The following is a 2480-nucleotide window of genomic DNA, read 5'->3' as shown; positions in this document are numbered from 1 at the left end:
CACCCAACTCTCCAACCAATCTCTATCCTGCTGAATCCTCTGACAATCCTCCTTACCATCCACAGCACCACTGAACTTTGTGTCATCCACAAACCTATCCATCAGGCCATGTCTGAATTCCCCTCCCAACCATTTATATACATTACAAGCAACAAGATACAACTATACAAGTAATAATATTAGATTAGAATCAGATGCCATTTAGACACAACCACCAAACTAACAAACACAGAGTGAAGGATTCCTTACTCTGGATTTCTGGGTAGTTTACCATCAGAAGAAGTCCCCAGCAGATGGTAGTGGAGGTGGTTTCTGTGCCAGCACCAAACAGGTCAGTGATTGTAACCACGATATCCTTTTTCTTACTCTCTAAATCTTCACCTCCCAGCTCCTTCAAGACAAAATGAAACAAAGGAGAGTGTGTCGCCTCCTTCAGGAAAATATTCAGCTCCATAAATGTCTGGACAGGGGTCTGTGTGCCCGAGGATAGTGATCCTTCCAGCCTCTGGTCATGAACGTCACGATGACAATGACAGACTTGGCAGATGGAATACAATGCAGGGAAATGGGAAGTGAGGGAGGAGAAATACACTCACTCATGGTCAGGCTTTGGGGAGGCAATAGACTTCACCAATTTGAAGGTGGAGGGACAGGTCGAGAAGTCCTTTAAAGTAACTTTACAGCTTTTGTAGGTCAGAGTACGTACATCAGGAAGTTAACCCACATCGTTCTGTTTTATACACAAATATATATAAAAATCTGGTGAGGCCTCAGCTGGAATATTGCATCCAGTTCTGGTGTCACACTTTTGGGAAAATGTCAATGCTGGGGCGTGGGTGCAGGACAGATTTACTGAAGGGGAGAAGCTCAAGGGGAGATTCGAGAGAGCCGTTGGAAATCATGAATGGGCTTGACTGGATAAGTAAGGAGAGACTGATTTCAGGAGCAGGGTGGGTCAGGGACAAGTGCAGTCAGACAGGCAACAAGGAACACTCTAGTGCAATATGATGCTGAGTGACTGGAATTCCTGACACAGACACAAAGCCAAAGGAGTCTCAAAATGAGAATAGTGTGTCTCCGAAGCACTGAACAACAGATCCAGGTGTAATTTCAAGGGCATTATTCGGGGAAAATAATGTGTAAAGTAAGGACAGACCTCTCCTCAGTTATCTTACTCATGAGACTTTCCGTGTTGACTTTTGCAAGATTGAAGCTCACACACCATCAATGCTATATTCTGGACACATTAAGCATCCACATGATGTCATGAGCACTACGATGAGATAAATAATCAGATACAGTGAGTGTTAGAAGCTACACATTCGTAGCTCCATCCAGAGACTAGGGGCAGCACTGAGCGACATATTAACAGATGTTTAACACAGAATCTTCCTCCATCACAACCCACAAAGTCCTGGTATGGAGTCTGAAATCTGGGGAGAATCCCTTTACTGCTGAAGAGGTGTGTCTCTGTACCTGCTGATGCCTCAGAATTAAGGCCTCGCTGAGTGTCTGGATGCTGTTCTCACTCAACGTCTCTTTGGCAGCTTTGAAGAAACCTTCAAAGATTTCATGCACCTTCACGAGATTTTGAATAATCTTCCTGCGGCTCGGAATCAGAAATCCCAGAGATGGGTAAGCATTGTACAGCTGGATTGGAACAAGAACATAAGGATAAGGCCTTTGTAGGATCCAGTGATCGCTCCTCCACGGTCAGTGCAGCAACTACTTGCCTTCAGTGATGCTCCATGGGAGATAGGAGATTGTCATGGCAACACCGCACTTCCTCTCCTCTCCTCAGTGCCCCTACCCCAACCCATAAACCCTCCAAATTTACAGCTTTAGTTTGAATGCTTTAGCTCTCATCCAGAATGGGTGACCTATCAGCTATCATCTGTTACATATGGATTCCAAAACTCAGATACAGGTCAGACCAAGTAAGGACAGCAGATTTCCTCCAAATTAGTGGACCAGCTGGGCTTTTCTTGCCAATTATATTCATCATTATACTCTTAAATCCAGATTTGTATTGTTAAAGCGAATTGAAATTCCGCCATCCACCACAGCAGGATTTGAACCCGGCTCCCCCAGGTTGATGTCACTTGCATCATTTTCCTTCATGTGGGAAGCTGAGGGAATCACATCTCTTGAAAGCATTACCCCACCTCCCCCCCCCATACCCCGACCCCACCCACTCCCTCTCCATATCAAGAGTCTGGGAGAATGATTCCACTTCGGGGAATCTTTCTGTGATTCTATAAAATGCCTCACTTCATTCTAAATGAGTTCAGAAAACTCATTACGGTGACAACACGTTCAGTGCCAGGCCAGGTTAATTTTGTCAGTGCTGAAGGAGGGCCATTGGACCTGAAACTTTCTCTCCTCAGAGACTACCAGACCTCCTGGGTCTTTCCAGCAACTTCCCAACCATTTTCTGATTGCCAGCAATGCTGCAGTTCTTTGCTTTATTTTAAAATAGA

The 2480-nt window shown here is 45.0% G+C and overlaps 1 protein-coding gene across 1 annotated transcript; it reads right to left on the bottom strand.

Annotated features, from left to right (window-relative positions):
- Positions 1 to 228: 228 nt before the first annotated feature.
- On the bottom strand, positions 229 to 1705 carry LOC122545887 (cytochrome P450 2E1-like; the record flags this gene model as incomplete). Its single annotated transcript, XM_043684768.1, has 2 exons — positions 229 to 391; positions 1477 to 1705. Coding segments are annotated over 2 exons (392 nt in total), but the record flags the coding sequence as incomplete, so codon positions are not given.
- Positions 1706 to 2480: the final 775 nt, after the last annotated feature.

This window comes from Chiloscyllium plagiosum, unplaced genomic scaffold (assembly GCF_004010195.1).
Source record: "Chiloscyllium plagiosum isolate BGI_BamShark_2017 unplaced genomic scaffold, ASM401019v2 scaf_96559, whole genome shotgun sequence".
In the NCBI taxonomy this organism is placed as follows: domain Eukaryota; kingdom Metazoa; phylum Chordata; class Chondrichthyes; order Orectolobiformes; family Hemiscylliidae; genus Chiloscyllium; species Chiloscyllium plagiosum.
Note: the sequence above shows the minus strand (reverse complement) of the source record. Positions and strands in the feature narration are given on the sequence as shown.